Below are 21,791 nucleotides of genomic sequence, written 5' to 3'. Positions count from 1 at the left end.
TTCTTCACTTTTGACTGGTTCCTTTTTAAGTTTATGTTGCTTGTTACATTCTTACTATGTTCTTTCATGTGTAATTTAGTAGTGAGATTGCTGGGTTATATGGTAGGTTTATTCCTAATTTTTTAAGAAATCTCCATACTTTAAGTACATACATACTCTTAAAATCTCCATATTTTAAGAAATATCCATATCTCTAAAACAAAAAGTATAACGAAATCAGTATCCATTATGTCTTTTCTCAGGGTGTCCTTGTTGGGAAGATGTGCTGGTGATAGAGGGGCTAGAGCCAGAAGCTGTGTGAGCTGCTTTTTCTCCTGTGCACCATGGCTGTCAGTGCCAAGTCAGTGGCAGCAGGAGCCAGGTCTGGTTCCAAGATGGTGGAAGAAAAAGCCCTGAGTGTTGAATCTGAGTTAGATCTGTTCCCTCCATGTGTGCACTCACTCTCCTCCCAACAATGGTACCTTTGCCTTAGAGGGAGCAACTCTGGAACAGGAGGGTTTTTGTGGGCCAGACACACACTGAGACTGTCTAGGAAGTCAGTCAGGTTACAGACAGCTCCTGATCCACCACCTCCACAAGTGCCAGCACTGGCCTAACCGACCTTATTCAGATGCAGTGCTGGGTTGACATCTGCTGCATACCCTCAAGTGTGCACTCTTGCTTGGCAACAACACAAAAACCAGAACAGTCCCCCTCCTTTTGTACCTTACTCTGTGGATCTTTTTATAGCCTTGGTTTTGGACATCATTCTGACCGTCTCCAGTTTATTTTCAGTGAGAGGGGCTCCATATAGATGTATTTTTGATAATGTTCCTGGGGGGAGGTGAACTCAGGGTCCTACTTCACCAACTTTCTTCTCAGTATGAGATTTCATGAGTGTGCGGGGATATTTTGGAATTTCGAATGACTCTCAGGCAGTGATTGTGGAAATTATGATCATCTCTGGATGCCCATGCCTTCTTTCTTTTCTCCTCAATCTTCTTTCTCAGGACCCTTTTTGCCATCCTGAGGGAAAGATAGAGGCAGACAGGATGGTGTCTAAGTGTTTGAGAGATTGTTCTCAGGTAAGAAGATAGGATATCCCTATACAAAGTGACCTACTGCAAGCGCCATATGGAAAAATTTCCTTCTGGGCAGACCTTTGTCCAAAGCTTCTTAAAGAAATAAAGCCAGTCTGAGTCCCTCTTAAATTTCCACCCAATATGGAAGCTCTCATATTGATGAGGAATTACTCTGAATGATCTTAGTATTTCAATAATTACCTTCTGATATTGTCTCTTGATTGCTACTGCATGGTTTTTTATTTTGACTGTTCTGACATGGTAAGGAGTGAGTAAATACTTCTCAGTGAACTTATTTATCTATCAGCTTGCACAAGTGTGTGTAATTTGCTTAGGATTGTGTTACTGGTTCCATATCAATCACGAGTGAGTGTAGCTAGAAAGGAGACGACCTAAGACTTGTGTCCTCTGACAGATGATGACAGACCTTGAATCCCTCTGTTGATATTGACACTCCCTTCCTCATTCTCCACTGTACATGGTTGGAGATCTTACTTTACTGAAACTACTTTGTGTGCGATGGTTTAGGACTCAGTGACCTTCGCTGATGTGGCTGTGTACTTCACCCAGGAAGAGTGGACTTTACTGAACCCCTTTCAGAGAAAGCTATATAGAAATGTGATGCTGGAAAACTACAAGAACCTGACCACAGCAGGTAAGGCTGCCATCATTCCAGTACACTCTTAGGGAACGGACATATATGTGCTGTCCTTTCTATGTTCCAAGATGGGTGATGCCAATCTGAATGCAGTGGAAACTAGTAGACACTCGTATCTAAGGAATGAGTTTTACTCCAGTATACTCTCTATAACAATGTGCTTTGAGAACTAACAACATTATCATGACTCTTGTTTGAAATATGCATTCTCAAGAGTTTACCTTTGGCATAGTGAATGAAACTTTGGAATTTGGGCCCAGTTATTTCTGTTTTAACAAGCAATGGACATTATTCTCTTGGACACTGTCATTTGGCAACCACTAGTTTAGCGGCTTCTCCATGAGACCAAACATATCCTTTGCATTTACTTCATTTCCTATTTTAATAGCATTCTCAGTGCTTTGTAAATGTTCATATAGGTCTGAACATGTTTTCATGGGCCAGAGATACTGTCTCTTTTTAGACACAGAAAGAGGGGCTATTTGCTTTTTTTTTCTGTTCAAAAAATAGTACCACATTCATTCTAGTGACTTGATTAGATATAGGACCTTATTCATGGGAAGGTTTGTCATGTTTGGAAGGTACTTTTTCATTAATGTATCTTTCCTTATGAACAGGATATAAGCATTCAAACCAAATCTATTATCTTGGTTGGAAAATAAGAGTTGAAGTCTGTGGAGAGACAGATCCTCCAAGGTGAGAGATTATAAAGAACTTCCCAGGTCAATTAAATTTCAGTATGTTTTGAGTTTATAAGAAGGAAACTTAGATGTGTTTTCCTTCAGAAGGCTGAGGACATTGGTTTCTAATGCTCTGTAACTTCCTCAACATCTTATACGTACTTACTTTTCATTTTATCAGAGTTTCCTATGGTCTCATAAAATAGCCTTTTGTTTGTTTATTTGTTATATCTTTTTTTTTTTGGCTGTCTTGGTCTTCATTGTTGTTGTTGCTGTGTGCATGCTTTCTCTAGTTGCAGCGATCAGGGGCTCCTCTACTTTTGGTGCACAGGCTTCTCATTGGGTAGTTTCTCTTGTTGCAGAGAATGATCTCTAGGGCCTCAGACTCACCAGTTGTGTCACTCAGGCTCTACAGTTGCAGGCTCATTAGTTGTGGCACACAGGCTTGGCTGTTCCAGAGCACATGCATTTTTAGTTTCAGGACCAGGGATCTCACATGTGACCTCTGCATTGTAGACGAGTTCTTAACCACTGGACCACCAGGGAAGTTCCTTAGTTTTATCATGTTAATGTATACTTTTTGTCCAGAACTTTCCCCAGTAATATTCTCTTTTCCTCATTTTCACTTTTTCATAAGACTCATCTTTTAAATCAAGTACTGAATTTTGACTACATATATATATTCTTCATTTTTGTCATAATCAAGCTCCTCTTTTCTGTCTTGCCTTTTTAAAAGGTATGTTTAGTTTGGAAACTTATTCACGTGAGCCTTATTGTTTTTAACCACTTTAACATCCACTTCTTTTTGCAGTCTTAAATTTATTATTCTCTTTTACTTTAGAATGGGAAATGCAAATCCAATGGCTTGGAAATTCAGCAGGATATTTTGTGGGAAAAAACATCAAATAGGGTACAAATGGTATGATCAGTAAGTTCATAAGAAATATTTCTTATTTTCCTTTCAGTTAACAAGATGAACACTAGTGGTAGATGTTTGAGTGGCATTTACCCCAAAGATAGCAGTGGCTGATAACAAATTTTGATTATGTTCAATTTGGGGATATCCTAACCCGAGATTCAAAATAGTTACATCAGAATTCCTCAAGAAATCATTCCCACATATATAATTAGACATTGAATTTTGAGAACAATTCAATGAAATTGCAATGAACTGTTTTACCATTAGAGTATATGGCATTTCATTGTGTCAGAAGGATTTCATCATTTAATTTTAAAGAAATCAACAGAGCAGGAACTGTATGAATGTAATGAAGATGTTAAAAATCATCATCTTCATTGTAATGATGTTTCTGTTTGGAGATGGGTAGAATCAGTTAATGAGTCTGAGAAAGCTTTAAATCATCATCCATTGGTTTTTCCACAGACACAAAGTCACAATGGACAGGAACTGTATGACTGAGCAAAATAAGAAAGACATCGGTGACCACTTTTACCTTAGGACACACAGGAGCACTGAAAATAGAAGGAATTTTTATGAAGATAATCAGTATGGAAAGAGCTTCCATACTCTACACAATAAACCCTTTACTGGGAAAAAAATCCTCCATGTTTAATCAGTGTGGAAAAGCTGTCAGGCTGACTCCAGATATTACACATATGAGGACACACACTGGAGAGAAACCTTTTAAGTGTGACACATGTGAAAAAGCTTTTAGGTTGTTCTCATTGCTTCATGTTCACCGTCAATTTCACACTGGAATGTGGGAAGGACTTTGCTGTATCCTCAAACCTCACTGGACATATGAAAACTCACACTAGAAAGCAACCCTATAAATGTAAAGAATGTGGGAGAGACTTCCATCGATCCTCAGACCTCACTGGACATCTGAAAACTCACACTGGAGAGAAACCCTGTGAATGTAAGGAATGTGGGAAAACTTTTGGGTCATCGTCATACCTTCATGTTCACAGTCAAATTCACACTGGAATAAAAGCTTGCAAATGTCAAGAATGTGGGAAAACCTTTACTTTCCCCTCTCGCCTTATTGAACATACGAAAACACACACTGGAGAGAAGCCTTTTAAGTGACTCATGTGGGAAAGTCTTTGCATCTTCTCATAATCTTCTTAGACATTTACGATCTCATACAAGACAGAAGACTGCACATTTAGTGCCAGATGTGGGAAAGCCTTCACTTGTTCTTCACTAGTTACTCAACATATGAGAACATACACTGGAGAGAAGCCTTATACGTGTAATGCATGTGGGAAAGCCTTTGGGTTTTCCAGTAATCTTCTTAGACATTTACAACCCCATACTGGGCAGAAGACTGCTAAATGTGACAGATGTGGGAAAACTTTCACTCAAGTCTCAGTTCTTACTCAATATATGAGAACACACACTGGAGAGAAACCTTTTAAGTGTGACACATGTGGAAAAGCCTTTAGGTTGTTTTCATACCTTCATGTTCACTCTCGATTTCACAATGGAATAAAACCTTACAAACGTAAGGAATGTGGGAAAGACTTCTCTGTATCCTCACACCTCACTGGACATATGAAAACTAATACTAGAAAGCAACCCTATAAATGTAAAGAATGTGGGAAAGACTTCTCTGTATCCTCACACCTCACTGGACATATGAAAACTAATACTAGAAAGCAACCCTATAAATGTAAAGAATGTGGGAAAGACTTCCATCGATCCTCAGACCTCATTGGACATATGAAAACTTCACACTGGAGAGAAACCCTATGAATGTAAGGAATGTGGGAAAGCCTTTAGAGCGTCCTCACACCTGCATGTTCACAGTTGAATTCACTCTGGAATAAAACCTTACAAATGTCAGGAATGTGGGAAAACCTTCACTCTCCCTTCACACCTTATTGAACGTATGAACACTTATGTTGGAGAGCAACCCTATAAATGTAAGGAATGTGGGGAAGCTTTTGGATCATCATCACATCTTTATGTTCACAGTCAAATTCACACTGGAATAAAACCTTACAAATGTCAAGAATGTGGGAAAACCTTCACTTGCCCCTCTCGCCTTATTATACATTTGAAAATGCACACTGCAGAGAAGCCTTTTAAGTGTGACACATGTGGGAAAGGCTTTGTGTCTTCTCGTAATCTTTAGACATTTATGATCTCATACTAGGCAGAAGACTGCTAAATGTGACAGATGTGGGAAAGCATTCGCTTGAGCCTCACAAGTTACTCAACATATGAGAACACACACTGGGGAGAAGCCTTATAAGTGTAACGCATGTGGGAAAACCTTTCAATTTTCCAGTAATCTTATTAGTCATTTATGATCTCATACTGGGCAGAAGACTGCTAAATGTGACAGATGTGGGAAAGTCTTCACGCAAGTCTGAGCTCTTACTAGACATATGAAAACACACATGGGAGAGAAGCTTTTTAAGTGTGACACATGTGGAAAAACCTTCACTCTATCCTCATACCTTACTCAACATATGAAAACACACACTGGAGAGAAGATTTATAAGTGTGACATGTGGGAAGGTCTTCACTCGATGCTCATACCTTACTAAACATATGGAAAGACACACTGGAGAGAAGCTTTGTAAGTGTGACACGTGGAAAGGCCTTCACTGAATGCTCAGGTCTTACTCGACATATGACAACACACATGGGAGAGAAGCCTTTGAAGTGTGACAAATGTGGGAAGGCCTTTGCTGATTCCTCATGTCTTACTAAACATTTTAGAATGCACACTGGATAGAAGCCTTTTGAGTAATATACATGGGAAAACATTTACCACTTCTTTGCCTGTTACTGCACACAAGCGAAGTCACACTGGAGAGAAACCATATTTGTGTAAGGAACATGGGTAAACCTTTTTTTCTCCTCAGTGCTTACTTTCTATAGACAGTGACATTGGATAAAAAGCCACTGAAATGTGACAAATGTGGGAAAGCTCTTGCTGATTCCTCCCATCATACTTAACATTTTATTTTTAATATTTGACTGCATCTGCAGCAGATGAGACCTTAGTTCTCTGACCAAGGATCAAACCCATGCCCCCTGCATTGGAAGGCAGAGTCTTGACCACTGGACAACCAGGGAGGTCCCATAGTAAACATTTTTTAACTCAACATAGAATACTTTTGAGTGTAATAAATTTCGGACAAGACTCGCCAATTCTTCATTCTTTATCATTCACAAGTGTGTCAACACTGGATAGAAACCCCATAAATTTCAGGAATTTGGAAATCAATTTTATCATTCTATCTCAAAGGTAATGGAAAAAGTAAGGGGAATAGTTGGGGATTGCCTTCTGCCTGTATCTATCATGTCTTGTCTCTAGAGCAAAGCTCAGAGTTGTTGATCACAGAACATATTTAGACACATACACAATTCAGTCCATGGTGACACCTGGGGCACCAGGTCCCTTGCAGTGTGGGGAATGTAGGTCTGTTCCCTGGGTGGGAAACAAGCATCTCACATGCTGTGGGGAAAATAAGCTATCACCTTAGTTCTCATCACCTCTGCAGAGCCCAGGGTAGCTTTCACAGTGACAGGTAAGCCGATCTTTTTTTCTCATCGACATGGGGGCCACTTACTCTACTATGCCTACCTACTCTGGAAAAACCAAGGACCTCTTATAGGGGTGGACAGTTTAGTATCTGTGCTGTAAGTAACTGAGCCTCTACCTTACACCCTTCAAGATACTCTATTTTCTCATTCTTTTCTCATACTCCCAAAATGCCCCACTCCTATTCTTGGGAGAGACCTCTCAAAATTCAAAGCCTCTATTACTATCCCAAACCCACCCTCTGATCTAAAACTGGCTACTCCAGAAAGATAAAGAACATTACAGCATACTAACGCATATATATGGAATTTAGAAAGATGGTAACGATAACCCTATATGCAAAACAGAAAAAGAGACACAGAAATACAGAACAGACTATTGAACTATGTGGGAGAATGTGAGGGTGGGATATTTCAAAAGAACAGCATGTATACTATCTATGGTGAAACAGATCCCCAGCCCAGGTGGGATGCATGAGACAAGTGCTCGGGCCTGGTGCACTGGGAAGACCCAGAGGAATCAGGTGGAGAGGGAGGTGGGAGGGGGGGATCGGGATGGGGAATACGTGTAAATCTATGGCTGATTCATATCAATGTATGACAAAACCCACTGAAATGTTGTGAAGTAATTAGCCTCCAACTAATAAAAAATTTTAAAAAAAAACATAAAATTAAATATATAGGATTAAAAAGAAAAATAAATAAATAAATAAAACTGGCTACTGCTCCTCAACCCCACCTCCTCCTCTTCTTCCCAGTTGACCTCTTTGTCCATAAACCCCATAGTTTGGGATACAACTTCTCACCATGCTCCCAACTCATATCCATCTCAAAGACCCCTCTAAGTTTCCCCAATCATCCACAATGCCCCATCTCCTAAAAATATCAACAAGGGTTTAAGCCTGTCGTCACTAAACTTCTATGTCAGGGCCTCTTGTGCCCAACCCACTCTCCCTATAACACCCCTATCTTACCCCTCAAAAAGCCACATGATTCCTATCGCCTGGTCCAGGACCTGAGACTTATCAGTGTGGCTGTTGTCCCCATATACCCAGTAGTTCCAAATCCCTATGCTCTTCTCTTTCATTTCCTCCTCCAATACCCACTTCACTGTTCTAGACATCAAGAATGCCTTTTTTAACATCCCTTTACACCCAGACTCTCAAGACCTCTTTGCCTTTATCTGGACCAATCCAGACCATCGTTGCTCCCAACAGCTGGTATGGACAGTCCTCCCACAAGACTTTCATGATAGTCATTTCTTTGGCCAAGCTCCAGCATCAGCCTCTCTTGATCTTACTCTGTGAGTACTATCCTCCAATATGTGGATGATCTCCTTTGTAGTCCTTCGCTTACACACTCTCAACAACTACAACTCCTCAATTTTTAGCCAGTCAGGGCTACTTAGTATCTCCCACCAAGGTTCAGTTCTCTCTTCCTAGAGTAACCTATCTTGGAGTCCTTTTATCATCAACTAAAAGATATATTAACTACTGGTAGAAAGTTCCTTATATCCACCCTACCATTCCCTTTATCAAAAACAGATCTTGTCCTGCTTGGGGTTAGCTGGATATCTATGCCTCTGGATTTCTAATTTTGCCCTCATATATGAAGCCACCCTAGGGGGTCTTCCATAAACCTTAGAGCTAAAATCAAATATTCGTTCAGGCTTTAACACCCTTGAGCAAGTCATTCTCAGCCCCAGCACTAACACTTCCTGAACTTTCTCACCCCTTTACGCTACTGAGATAGACAAAATTGTGCTAGGAGTTTTGGGACAAAATCAGGGCCCTTCCATCACCCCTGTCACTTAACACAATTCAAGGATGGCCAGCCTGCCTATGTGCTCTGGCAGCAGCAGCACTCCTTGCTCAGGAAAGTTAAGAAAATTACTTATGAACCACCCACTGTCATTCGTTAACCACATGACTTTAAGGACTTACTCTCTCACAAATCCATGACCCTTCTGTCTGCTTCACATGTCCAACTAATTAATGTTACCCTCCTCAAATCTCCCCACTTCTCCTTTGAACACTGTCCTACTCTCAACGTTGTCACCCTTATCCCTAATTCTTCTGTGCCCCCCATCCATACTTGCAAAGAGGCCAAAAAAAAAAAAAAGCCCCATTTCTCCCACATTTCCTCAATCCCTTTAAATAACCCTGACTTTACTTGGTATATTGATGGCAGCTTATCTACAAAATCAGAAGGAAAAAAGGTACCTGAATATGCAATTGTCTCTGGCACTGAAATTATTGAATCCCAAGCTCTCCCCTCAGGGACCTCTTCCCAAAGGCAGAACTTACTGCACTAACTAGAGCACTTACCCTGGCAGCTAACAAGAGAGCAAACATACACTGACTCTAAATGTACTTTCCACATCATACACTCATGATGCTATTTGAAAAGAATGAGGGCGCATATCTACTAAAGGCTCTCCCATAACTAACACCCTGCTTATACTCCAGCTTTAAGGCAGCTAACATGCCAACTGAAGTAGGCATCATACATTGCCGAGGTGACCAGGCAGCCTCAGACCGCATTTCACAGGGCAACAATGCTACAGACAGGGAAGCAAAACAAGCCTCACTCCTATCACTGGCTCAACAATTCATAGTAATCCCCAACATAAAGCCACTTTACCTCCCTGAAGAAAAAAAAAGTGATTATTATAAGAGGGAGTCCAACCACAAGGAGATTGGTTACAAAAACAGGGCCACTGTGTCCTTCCCCAATTTCAGTCCACAGATTCTTACAAACATTCATCAGGCCCTACACATAGGCACTAAACCTCTGTATCATCTCTTAAGACTTCTTATCACCTAACCTTCTCACTCCTAAAACAAATCAGTCACCCTTGCATTATCTGCTCTTCAGTCTCACCACAGGGAGCCCTAAGGCCTATTCCCTCATTCCCAACACAAGGATATGTCCCAGGAGAGGGCTGGAAAATTGGCTTCACTCACAACCTCTTTAAATTACTACCAAATCCTTTTTGAAGACCTCACTGAGAACCTAGAAGAAATAACTACTAGCCTTATCACTGTCCCAAACCAGCCAGATTCTCTGGCAGCCATGGTCCTCCAAAACAGAAGAAGGTTAGACCTCACAGCAGAAAAAAGAGGCCTATGTCTATTTTTGGAGGAAACTTGCTGCTACTATGCCAACAAATCAGGCATTGTAAAGGAAGCAGGAAGAAATCTGACAAACAGGGCCCCAAGAATACGTCAACACCTCAGTAATTCATGGGAAAACTGGCTAAGCAATTGGAATTGGATACCCTGGGTCCTAACTTCTAGGCCCTCTCCTTCTTAGCCTTGTTCTAACTTTTGACCCATGTTTAATAAATCTTTTTCAAAATTTTTTTCAGGACTACTTACAAGCCTTCACCAACCAAACTATCCATTAGCTACTTCTAACTCACTCAAATTATAAAAAATTTCAACCCCACACAAATCCCCTTGACTCACATTCCAGCCTTTTCTTCTCTTACCCCCACAACACCCCTGTCCCACAGGAAGCAGTTATGGAAGATTGACCTTCGGCCCTTATCCCAAATCAGAAAGGCTGGAATGATAGGGCCTCCATGGGGGCTCATGGTTGAAGTGGCTCATTATGTTGACCTCACAAACAATAAAACCACAGTGACCCTTGAGACTGAACAAATTACCCAGATGACATTCTGTTTGCCCACTGGCACCTACATTCTTAAGGCTACAAGACCACCAGATTCCAGACCTCTGGCTATGTGACCACAGTACTTAGCTACAGGCTAAAATTTAACCATCCCTTTAGTGAATTTTTCATTGGTGAGGCATAAGAAACACTCCATCAGAAAGGGAGGACACTGGTTCTCCTTAAGGGCCAGTCTCCCTCTCATTTCCCTCTAATAAGTTTTGTTTTCTTGTCTGACTGCCTGGCTCACTCTCTTTTTCTCTGTACTCGCCTTATACCATCTTAATAAATGATAGCTTTATTATTTTTTCTTATGAAAATAATTTTGATACATAATTCTCCTGAAGTACAGTATAGAGTTGTGGTTTAGACAATGGGACCTTGAGCCAGGCTTTCTAGAATGGAATTTTGGTCTATCTGTGTGACCTTGACAAAGTTATTTAACCTCTTTAGTTGCAGACATCTCAACAGTAGGAGTAATAAACTGTAAAGTGTAAAATTGATGAGTGAATTAAATGTATCTGAAAAGAGAAGATTAAAGCTACAATTTAGTGAATTTATGGGGTCACATCTAATTTCAAGTGTAATGATGGTATTTAGTGCAAGCATTTGAATTCAACAGGAATTTCTGGGTGCATAATTCACAGAATGCTTTATACACTCTAAACCAATGACAGTCATAATATGCTGTATCTCCAGTTTATAGGACATGGATCCAGGAATCAAGGGTTGATAGCAGAAGTTAACCCTTGTAAGGTCACTCCCAGGAGCCATATGAGGAATTTGTGCTTCAGATCTCCACATATCTGACCCCTGTAGGTTTGAAAGCCTTGACACCTAAAATGACAATACTTCCAAAGACACGAAAAATGTCCCACTGAACTTCAGTCAGTGCTACTGCATGACATGTCAGGTTCTTCATGCTAAGAACAGGAATCATCCTCCAGGCAAGGGTAACTGACCCTGGTGATCAGTGTCATTGTGTCACCATGGCAATGAGCACTGGTTCCCTGATGTGCTCAGTCAGTGGCTGGGAGCAGGAGCAACCTCAGGGCAAGCACAGTGGTGGATACAGATGGTGGTCAGTTATGCTCCCATGGCAAGAGATCCAAGTGATGTGATCTTGTGTGAGGCAGCTTCCTTAGCTGAGCACAGTACTTAAAGAGAAGGCCCCGGGCTGCTGGAAAAATAAGCCTTTTATTCTGAAGGGAGAAGTGGGCGACAGCCCAGGATTGGCTACAGTCCATACCATAGGCTATTTGGAGTGCAGTTTGCAACAACATGGACTGTGTCCCCTGGGAGCTTACCTGTGGTGCATGGGTGTCAGGAGTTGGGAAGGATTTTCCTATGGATGTGAGAGCCAATCCAAGAACTGAAGCATCATGTATAAGACTCAGCCGGACATAATCTACTTACTACCACTGCTACCATAAAACGGAGCACCAGACCAACCCATGCCACTCTGAAATCGAAGTTCTCAGTGGGGTATTTCACAGACACAGAAAACCAAACCTTAATAAGGTTAAACTAAAATTTTTTTCTTCCTTTTAACTCCAAAAACTTTGTCAGAGTAACACCACTGGGAAAGTAAACAGATCCACACATGGAATTGTTCTAGATAGTTATGTAATATAACCTTTTGTTAAAATAATTTTCCTAACTAGACTTATACTTTTCTTGGCACTTATCTGAAAGTCTAGTTTTACCATGTATTTACATGTTATTTTATTTTCTGTCAACAGAATGTATGTTCTATGAAACTCAGGACTTGATTGTCTTCCAAATCATTGACCAATAACTAGAAGTGAAAAATTGCTGTGAGCTGTGTGCTGTGCCAGGATTCTTGACCTCCAGAGGAGAGGATTTTGATCCGGGGCCAGAGATAGGCTTGGCCACTTGGAGATTTTGTGTAACAGAGACTTATTAAAGTGTAAGAGAAATAGAAAGCTTCTGACATAGACATCAGAAAGTGGGAAAAAGAATGTCCCCTTGCTAGTTTTTTGCAAGGTGGTTTATGTCTGTTAGCAAGCAGTTAATCAGGTAAGAGAGACACCTCAAGGCTGAGGGAGTTTCACCAGACCCCTCTCCCACAATATGCATTTTTGAGATAGGATGACATGAGGTGTGTCATCCCCATTCACACAACAATTGACATGAATACTGGCTTTTTGAGCCATTGTCAGCCCAAGGTTTGAGGAAAGAAAAAAAAAAGAGTCTTAGGTGGACCCATTTTGAAGAAAGGCAGATTCCAAAGCAAATACATAGGTTCATTATCATAGCTTAAGAGAAATCTTAACATAAGAAAAAACGCATTGGTTAGCTCAATGCTGAACCAGGTGTTGTCAACACAGAATTAAAAGAAACCTCTTCATTTTGTGTGTGTGTGTGTTAGTCGCTCAGTCGTGCCCAACTCTTTGCGACCCCATGGACTGTAGCCCACCAGGCTCCTCTGTCCATGAGATTTTCCAGGCAAGGATGCTGGAGTGGGTTGCCATTTCCTTCTCCAGGGGATCTTCCCAACCTGGGTCTCCTGCACTGCAGGCAGATTCTTTACCGACTGAGCTACAAGGGAAGCCCAATGTAGAGAAAGGAAAAAAAAAAGTCTGCCACTTGCAGTTTATTTCCTCCTGCCACTTGGGGACCTCTGGCCTTCCTACCTGTTACCCTCAGAAGGTAGCAGGAAATATTTAAAGGCATGGGTCAGTCAATCACATCACTGCTATTACAAGAACTAAAAATAAACTTGTTTCATCTTCGGTGGGGGGAGGGGGAAGGAAAGAAAAATAGAAAAAGAAACTCAAAAGCACAAAAATCTTCCCATTTTTTCTTTTCTCTTCCCTAGTCTTTCCCTGACACAAAACATTACCTATACAATATTTGTAAGTATCAGAAATTTTATAATAAATGTAATGCATCTATTAGTTCCAAAATGTCTTGCTTTCTATATGCTTTTTAATAACGTCAATTATAGGTAATTTTTCTATTTTAGGAAAAATTTCAGATCTAATAATGGTGTAAAGGAATATGAAGGAAAAAAGAAACTACGGTCTAACAGCACCACCAAAGAAGGTGGTGTTATGTATGTGGTACGATTGGAAGGGAGTCGTCTTTTGAGCTCCATGTGAAAAGCCAAATGGTTAATTCTAAAAAGTACTGCTCCCAATTAGAGCAACTGGAAGTAACACTTGATAAAAAGCATCCAGAATTAGTCAACAGGAAACACACAATCTTCCATCAAGATAACTAACGCAAGACCACATGTTTCTTTGATGACTAGGCCAAAACTGGTACAGCTTGGTTGGGAAGTTCTGATTGACCCATTGTGTTCACCAGACGTTGCACCTTTGGATGCCCATTTATTTCAGTCTGTATCAAATTCTCTTGATGGAAAAAATTTCCATTCCCTGGAAGACTGTAACAGGTACCTAGAACAATCCTATGTTCTAAAAGACAAAAAGATGGAATTGTAAAGTTGCCTGAAAAAAATGGCAGAAGGTAGTGGATCAAAATGGTGAATATGTTGTTCAGTGAAGTTCTCGGTGAAAATGATAATTGTATTTGCTTTAAAAGCAAAGGAAACTTTTGGCCAACCCAATATTTTGAATGGAGTTGCACTCACTGAAAATTTCTATGTTGATGTCTTAATCCCAGTGCCTCAGATTGTGATTTTATTCAGAGAAAGTGACTTTAAAAAGAGGTAAGTAATTTTAAAATGAGGTCATTAGGGTGCACCCTAATGCAATTTCACTGCTGCCGTTATAGGAAAAGAAGATTAGGAAATACAGAGAAACTAGGGCACACGTGCTCTGTGGAATGACCATATGCAGAGGCAGTGATAGGATATCTATTCAATCCAAGGAGACATGCCTGAGAGGAAACTTTGGCAGCCCCAGCAAACTAATAATGGCACCAATGCAAAAATCCTCCTGCCCCATCATTTATTTGGGCCATGCTGCTGTAATTATTTAAATGAAAGCAGTGACAAACTTTGCCCAGCTCCAAGTAGACAGCACCTTGCCATAGGCCCATGCTAAATACCTCCTGCTTCTTGCCCTGAAGCTTGTCTGACACCATACTATGGGACATCTGAGAGAATCTGCTCTGTATTCAGACATGTGCAACTCAGAAAGTTGGTGATGAGCCTTCCCTGGAGGTCCAGTGGTTAAGACTGCTTTTCCAATGCACAGCGTGCAGGTTTGAGCCCCTGGTCAAGGAATTGAGATCCCTCCACATACCAAGTAGCACAACCAAAAAGGGGGAGAAAAAGAAATGTAAGGATCGTAATCCCTCCTGGATGTACTTGTTCAGCAGAAGATGTGCACTGAAGTTTTTTTCATTTACTGAGTGGAAATTTCTGAGACACATATCATATTGTACATAAGAAGGACCTGGTGGGATTGAACAACAGTCACCAAAGAAATCAAGATTATGATTATTTAGATTGGTTTGGTTTTTCTTCCTTCTCTAGAAGATAATAATATTGTATATTCTGTGTCTCAGGAGGACCCTAGCACAATACACAAGAAGAGTGAATACATACATGTATTTTTCACAGAAGCATTACTCATAACATGTACAAACTGGAAACAACCCAAAGGTTCATCAACTGATGAGTAAATAAAACATAATGTATTCATAGTATGGACTATCAATCTGCAATACAGAGAAATGATAGATCCTCCAGCACATATTGAACCTGAATATAAAATGAAAAGTTAAATACTTTATTCACATTAAATATCTAGGAAAAACAAATCTCTAGAGAGAGTAGAATCATGAAAGCTTGGATGTTATGTAGGGATATGGGTGTATAACAACAAAGGTGTACTTTATAGTGGAACCAAATTCCATTCTGTTTTTGAAATGGAGCAGGACCATATGGTCCTTGTCCCCCAACCCGCGCCATATCCTCTGCATGCCTTTTGCCTGTGGAAAACTTTAATCAAAGAATAAGTTTAATCAGAGAAGTGAGAAATGCTGAAACAAAAACAGTCTAAGCAGACTAAATAATTAATGACCTAATCATTAAGTATAATCAAGGACCTTTAGTTCTTTCTCAAGGGCTATAGATAATATTCTGAGCTATATCCTGTGAACTGTCTTATAGATACCAAAAACACCAGGTGGAGAAGTTAACTACATGATGACCAGACTGTATCCAGGACTTAAGCAGCTACAATTCCAGAAACTGACCTCAAAGATATGGGAACAAGTACACCCCAGAACTGAAGATTAACTGTACCTAAAAACAACCAAGATGATGCTAGTCAGACCACTGATGACCAATTGAAGATGACTGTTAAAGATGACTGTGCTGTTTCTGTGTGTACCACCCCCCCCCCAACTCTGTCTATAAAAGCTCTCACTCCCTGTTTGTGGAGAGGGGTGTCAGCCTTTGGACAAATGCCTGCCATTGTCCCCCCACAGTTTCTGGCATCTGAAATAAAGCAAACTTTCCTTTCGACCAACCTGGCATGTTTATGTTTTTGAATGGCAAGCAGCCGGACCCCCACATACATTTTGGTAACATTTTGATGACTAAATATTAAAATATCTAAAGTATTGTTATAAAAAGGGTCTGATACAGGCATAAGTAAATATTACTGGCACACAAGTGTCTAAAACCTAATATAAGTATGCATACAAATTCACTGTTTAATAAATGTAGAATTTCAAATCAGTATGTCAAGAATGCCAACAAAGGTCCATCTAGTCAAAGCTATGGTTTTTCCAGTAGTCATGTATGGATGTGAGAGTTGGACTAAAAAGAAAGCTGAGCACTGAAGAATTGATGCTTAAGTGATACTACAATTGATCATCTTTCTAGGGAATAAGCAACTGATCCACTCTCCCATACTACATGCCCAAAAACATTCTTTGAGGATTAAACATTAAAATGACCTTAGAAACAACAATTTTAGAAGATATTTAAGAAATCTGCTTGTAACCCAGTGTTTGAAAAGAATTTTTAAGGCAATGCAGGAAATTCAGAAGTGTTTTTAAAAAGAAAAGGAGTCCTTTGGATTCATGGAAAGCAAATATTTTGTACACAACTAATGAAACATTAACACAGCAAAATATGTTTCTCATAATGCATATGAACACTTCTGGTGAGAGGTGCTCATAAATAGTACTTTTAAGGATCTTTATAAACTGTTCTGTAGTCACCTACTAAAATATAGGGCAAACATGAATATGGATAAATTTTGAGCTATTCTTTATTTTTTTAATTAAAGGATAATTGCTTTACATAATTTTGTTGTTTTCTGTCAAACCTCAGCATGAATCAGCCATAGGTATACATATATCCCCTCCCTTTTGAACTGCCATACCATCTTCCTCCCCATCCCACCCCTCTAGGTTGTTACAGAGCCCCTGTTTGAGTTTCCTAAGCCATACAGCAAATTCCCATTGGCTGTCTATTTTACATATGGTAACATAAGTTTCCATGTTACTCTTTCCATACATCTCATCCTCTCCTTCCCTCTCCCCATGTCCACAAGTCTATTCTCTATGTTTCTCCACTGCTGCCCTGTAAATAAATTCTTCAGTACCATTTTTCTAGAGTCCATATATGTGCATTAGAATACGGTATTTATCTTTCTCTTTCTGACTCATTTACTCTATAATAGGTTCCAGGTCCATACACCTCATCAGAACTGACTCAAATGCATTCCTTTTTATGGCTGAGTAATATTCCATTGTGTATATGTACCACAACTTCTTTACTCATTCTTCTGTTGATGGACATCTATGTTGCTTCCATGTTCTAGCTATTGTAAAAAGTGCTGCAATGAACAATGGGATACGTGTATCTTTTTCCATTTTGATTTCCTCAGAGTATATGCCTAACAGTGGAATTACTGGGTCATATGGTGGTTTTATTCCTAGTTTTTTAAGGAACTTCCATACTGTTTTCCATAGTGGCTGTATCAATTTAGATTCCCACCAACAGTGCAAGAGCATTCCCTTTTCTCCACACCCTCTCCAGCATTTATTGTTTGTAGATTTTTGATGATGGCCATTCTGACCGATGTGAAGTGAAATCTCATTGTTGAGCTATTCTTGAATGAGTGAAGAATGCCTGGTATTGATACCAAGCAGAACACTGTGAGGCTCCTAGGCACATCCCCCACTTCTGCAACCCTTCCCCCCCCCTTTTTTTTTTAGAAAAGTCGGCTGACAGTTTTATTGCTTTGGGGAGACGAGATTGCTCAGGAGCTCTTGATGGGGTGGTTGTTTCCTCGTCTCCATCACTTGCTTGCCACCTGGACAAGCAAGGTGGCACTGGCTCTGCAGATGGCGGCCATGCACAAATCCAGGGAGTACTTGTTCTTTCAGATCATGTGCCGGATATTGCTGGCCTGGGCATCTTCATTAATGGTGGTACGCACATAGGAAGTGGCCGACTTTCACTGGCTGGGTCTTTGCTTTATGACCACCATGATGCCTTGCCCTCCACTGATGGATCTGCACCCATAGTCTTGAGGAAAATGAGCCCACTGTAGCAGATGGAATTGCGGGCCATCAAGTTTTGTGTTTGGTGTTGTATGTCTGCTTATGACTGTTAATCAAGTAGCTGGAGCAGTTGCATGGCCATGGTGGCAACTTCTGTTATTTTGGTGGCCAGAAACAGAAAGAGACCCTGTTTCTTGATAATAGGAAATAGGCTTCATTCAGTGTTCATAACCTTCCCTGAGTTCCAATGAGCTGTTTCAAATAGTTGCTAATAAGAGAAAATAGGATATTTATTTGACTTTTTTCTTGTTTCTTGAGGTAAGCCTGTAATGCTATGAACCTTCCCCTTAGCACCAGCCCAGGCTGGATGCATGAGACAAGTGCTCAGGCCTGGTGCACTGGGAAGACCCAGAGGAATCAGGTGGAGAGGGAGGTGGGAGGGGGGATCAGGATGGGGAATACTTGTAAATCCATGGCTGATTCATGTCAATGTATGACAAAAACCACTACAATATTGTAAAGTAATTAGCCTCCAACTAATAAAAATAAATGGAATAAAATAATAATAACAAAATAAAATCTAAAAAAAAAAGAGAGAGAGAGAAAATAGGAGATGTGGCTTCCCTGGTGGACTAGTGGTAAAGAAGCCACCTACCAATGCAGGAGATCTAAGAGAGATGGGCTAGATCCTTGGGTCAGGAGGATTCCCTGGAGAAGGAAATGACAACCTACTCCAGTATTCTTGCCTGGAGAATCCCATGGACAGAGGAGCCTGGTGGGCTACAGTTCATAGGGTTGCAAAGAGACATCACTGAAGCGACCTAGCTTGTATGCATAGGGGATGTGGACGTAATGGAGGAACATTCAAAAGAAACAATACTGCAGCCTTGAGGCAGAGGCCTGGTTCCCCATCTAGCAATACGTATGACAAGATCTTTGAGCAGTTTTGAAGGTAGTGAAAACCCCCTCATGTGGGAGAAGTTAATGGTATGGTGCACACAAGCAAGTAGACCCCAGCCTGGAACCAGAACACTGATGATGCTGACTCTCACATACCTCAGTACCAGCCAGTCACAAGAATGCGTTGCCCTCTTTGAACCATTACTATTAAACTTCTCACTAGCCCCTCCAGGTTGGGACACACACTTCTGAGAGAATTAGCCTGCTATATCCCTTTTGCCTGGCAAAGCAATAAAACAATTCTACTTCACCCAATATTCTGTCTCTGAGAATTGATTTGGAGTCAGAATACAGAGTCCCAATTCCATTTCAGTATCAATGCTGTTTCTCAATTTAGTTTTGGAGGCCTAGCTGGTATTTGAAGATCATAACAATTACAAACAGAAATACATATTTGAAGAAGAAAAACAGAAAGGTTACAGAAAATTGTCACTACTTTGAAAATGCAAAGAAATCAACGAATAGACTTTACCACGCCATCCACAGTTCATAAAAAATATGTATATATAAGTAGACATATATGTAAGGTTAAATATGAGATTGACTGAATTTGGGAGATAGACCCTTTCATGGATTGGCACATTGATCAACAGGTCAGAATCTTATTCTAAGCCCTCCAGGAAGCTGAGAACAGTGAAGTAGAAAAGGTTTTGGAGGAGCATCCCATTGAATGAGTAACCATCCCCAGTCTCTCCCTTCTGACCTCTAAACACGGAATTGCTACCGGTCCAACCTTCAAAACCACTTCCAGATATGGGCCCATCCTCCAAACGCAGCCCTGCCCATAGGCTTAGTCCTAGCCTCAGGCTCCTCTACTGAACCTGTTTGTGCCTCCAGTCCATGCTGTTAAGTCAACTCAGGGTCCCCAGCCCCAACACCAGAAGTTACTATTTCCCTGCTAATAGGGATGGAACTTGACTGTCTGCAAGAGTCACAGAATCCCGCCCCTCTACAGACAAGGCACAAAGCAGCAGTGGCCTCACTGGTTCAGGAAGGCTTTTTTGTCAAAGAGCTCTGCACCTAGGGCATCCAGTCACGCTGGTTGGTTGTGTGGGTCAGATTGTTCTTGGTAAGTCCCGCATCAAGGGAAGGCTCTGGAATACAAGGACATCATTAAAGAGCATGTTGGGACCAGGCCCCTGATGGGACTTCTTAGAGAGGACTGGCCCCTCTGCTTGGGTCGGCCTGCACCTGAGGCATTTTTGAGTGTGGAACATGCTTTAAGGATGCATCTGCAGGTTATTGTCGTTCACTGTGATTCCCTATTCAAAAGCCACCGACGAGGAAAAGAATTTCTACTGTCCAGTCATTGTTATACCATCATCCATATCCTCCGAGTATTATGAACCTGACAACCCTGCCTTATTGTCCAGTGTATTAGGGAATGTTGGCTTATGTGTCACCTCTTCTTTATGGAAAAGAATGTTTCACCTGAGAATCTGGCTCTGTGCATTCTTTATTTTTGAATATGGCATAGTGCTTTAAATCTAACATTATAAATCTTAAAGTGAAAGCTGCTCAGTCATGTCCAACTCTTTGTGACCCCATGGACTGTAGCCTACCAGGCTCCTCCATCCATGGGATTCTCCAGGCAAGAATACTGGAGTGGATTGCCAGTGCCGTCTCCAGGAGATCTTCCTGACCCAGGGATTGAACCCGGGTCTCCCATATTGTAGGCAGATGCTTTATCATCTGAGCCACTGGGGAAGTCCTATAAATATTAAGGGGATGACAGCAAAAATCTGGCTAAACATGGAATTTTTTGGACAACATATAAGTAAAAAAATGTCTAAAAGGAAAATACTGGAGAGGTTGTTGAGGAAAAACCAATACAAAAATAAACATGGGCCTTCACTAGTGGTCCAGTGGTTAAGAATCTGCCTGCCAATTCGAGGTACATAGGTTTGATCCCTAGTTCGGGAAGATTCCACGTACTGCGAGGAAACTAAGCATGTGCTAAAGCTACTGAACACATGCCCCACAGCCCATGAACCCCAATTGCTGAAGCCTGGCCACTCTTGAGCCCATGCTCTGCAACAAGAGAACCCATCACAAGGAGAAACCCATTCAACACAACTAGAAAGTAGCCCCACTTGCTGCAACTAAAGAAGCATGTGGGCAGCAACAAAGAGATTGTGCACTGCAATGAAGACCCAGTGTAGCCAAAAATAAATAAAGAAACAAAGAAATGTGAAGTCAAAAATCCTTTGGAAATAGAAGAAATCAAGCATGCCATTTAGGGGAGGAAAAGAACCAAGATAGTTAAATTCAAAATATGTGCCTTGGACATCACTGACCACTTGGTTCTGAAGCCAGAGGCCCATCACAGACAAGGTGCTCCTCAACTGAGGAGCCTTCCCAGGGCCCCCTTCACGTCCTTGTTCCTCAGGCTGTAGATGAAGGGGTCCAGCATGGGGGTGACCACAGTTTACATCACTGAGGCAATGGAACTTCTCTGGGAAGAATAGGTCACAGAAGAAGTGAGGTAAACCCCCAGGCTTGTCCCATAGAACAAAGAAACCACAGCAAGGTGAGACCCACAGGTAGAAAATGCTTTATACTTGCCCTCAGTGGAGGCCATCTTCATTAAGGTGGAAACAATCTGAGAGTAAGAAAAGAGGATCCCAGTCAGAGGAAGCATACACAGCAGGGCAGTGGCCACAAACAAGCAGATGTTATTGATGAGGGTGTCTGAGCAGGCTCCCTTGAGTATCTGGGTCAGTTCAGAGAAGAAATGTGGAATTTCCGTGTCAGTGCAGAAGGTCAGCCTCATCATC

General features: G+C 41.0%; 1 protein-coding gene across 5 annotated transcripts in view; it reads left to right on the top strand.

The window, feature by feature from the left end:
• LOC122440462 (zinc finger protein 426-like) overlaps positions 1–16,064 on the top strand; it is a 39,255-nt gene extending 23,191 nt beyond the window's left edge. Inside the window, exons 3-8 of one of the 5 annotated variants that reach the window (XM_043466756.1) lie at positions 990–1,064; positions 1,590–1,716; positions 2,337–2,415; positions 3,241–3,327; positions 3,784–6,204; positions 15,704–16,064. In XM_043466756.1, the coding sequence (XP_043322691.1) occupies positions 990–1,064; positions 1,590–1,716; positions 2,337–2,415; positions 3,241–3,327; positions 3,784–3,973 (558 nt within the window). In that variant the 3' untranslated portion in view covers positions 3,974–6,204; positions 15,704–16,064. Of the gene's footprint in view, positions 1–989; positions 1,065–1,589; positions 1,717–2,336; positions 2,416–3,240; positions 3,328–3,783; positions 6,626–15,703 lie in introns of those variants that run through there. The other 4 variants (XM_043466755.1, XM_043466758.1, XM_043466757.1 and 1 more) reach the window with 4 other exon arrangements.
• The last annotated feature ends 5,727 nt before the right edge of the window (positions 16,065–21,791 follow it).

The sequence above is a fragment of the Cervus canadensis genome, chromosome 4, assembly GCF_019320065.1.
Source record: "Cervus canadensis isolate Bull #8, Minnesota chromosome 4, ASM1932006v1, whole genome shotgun sequence".
NCBI classification, from domain to species: Eukaryota; Metazoa; Chordata; class Mammalia; order Artiodactyla; family Cervidae; genus Cervus; species Cervus canadensis.
The sequence above is the reverse complement of the archived record's forward strand: the minus strand, read 5'-3'. Positions and strand labels throughout refer to the sequence as shown.